General features: G+C 34.8%; 1 protein-coding gene across 1 annotated transcript; it reads right to left on the minus strand.

Moving 5' to 3' along the window:
• Nucleotides 1–62: 62 nt before the first annotated feature.
• LOC107579948 (interferon beta-like) lies at nt 63–844 on the minus strand (the record flags this gene model as incomplete). Its single annotated transcript, XM_016265723.1, has 3 exons — nt 63–158; nt 249–344; nt 701–844. Coding segments are annotated over 3 exons (336 nt in total), but the record flags the coding sequence as incomplete, so codon positions are not given.
• Nucleotide 845: the final 1 nt, after the last annotated feature.

An 845-nucleotide genomic window follows, 5' to 3' on the forward strand; every position in this document is an offset into this window, starting at 1 on the left:
AATAAATAAATAAATAAATAAATAAATAAATAAATAAATACAATACAAGGGAGCATTTAGAATTATGAAGACTTGAATAACATGGTGTCGTCCAGTATGAACTTCAGGGTGTGGAGAATCTCATTTCTGACAATTTCCCATGCGCAGTAACTGAAATCCTGCACAGAAAAATGACAGTAAGCATTAGAATGTTTATTATGTAGCACAAGAGATATGACTAAAGTTAGATGGTAAGGACACAAGCGTACCTTTTCTTTCAGAGTTGAGGATATAGCCTCGAAGTAAACCTTGAGTGAAGCTTCTCTGCTGGGAAAATCCTGTGCCGCTTCAGACTTGTTCATGATCTATATTTGCCAAGACCCAGAAAACATGACATACTGAATATAAAAGTCATTATCAATGTCATGTTAAACACAAAACTTCTGATAGCTATTAGAAGATCTGGAATCTCCAGTTAAAGAAAACAAAAAGATTGCTCGGAATGAATTACAAAGCGACAAAAGACTCAAAGAACTGGATGAGCGAAATAAATAAATAAAGACAATTTACTGCAGAATAATAATAGGCTAATAATCAATTAATATTGTGTGTAGCCTATTTTATTCCCCCTCGGGTCTATATATTACTTTCCACCCAGAACAATTTCATCTATAAAGTTTAAGATATTATCATAGGAAAATTAAGTTTGCTCTTTTCTTACGCATTTGCTTTCCACAATCTGCCGGTATACCAGGCCTCGAAAATCATTCCACTTTTCTTCATCCCACTGGTGTGGATCACTGGAGCTCTCAAACAGTGCGTCAATATTCTCAAGTGTCTGGTAAACAGCTTTTTCTACACCAGTA

Source organism: Sinocyclocheilus grahami, unplaced genomic scaffold (genome assembly GCF_001515645.1).
Source record: "Sinocyclocheilus grahami isolate Dianchi unplaced genomic scaffold, SAMN03320097.WGS_v1.1 scaffold22283.1, whole genome shotgun sequence".
In the NCBI taxonomy this organism is placed as follows: Eukaryota; Metazoa; Chordata; class Actinopteri; order Cypriniformes; family Cyprinidae; genus Sinocyclocheilus; species Sinocyclocheilus grahami.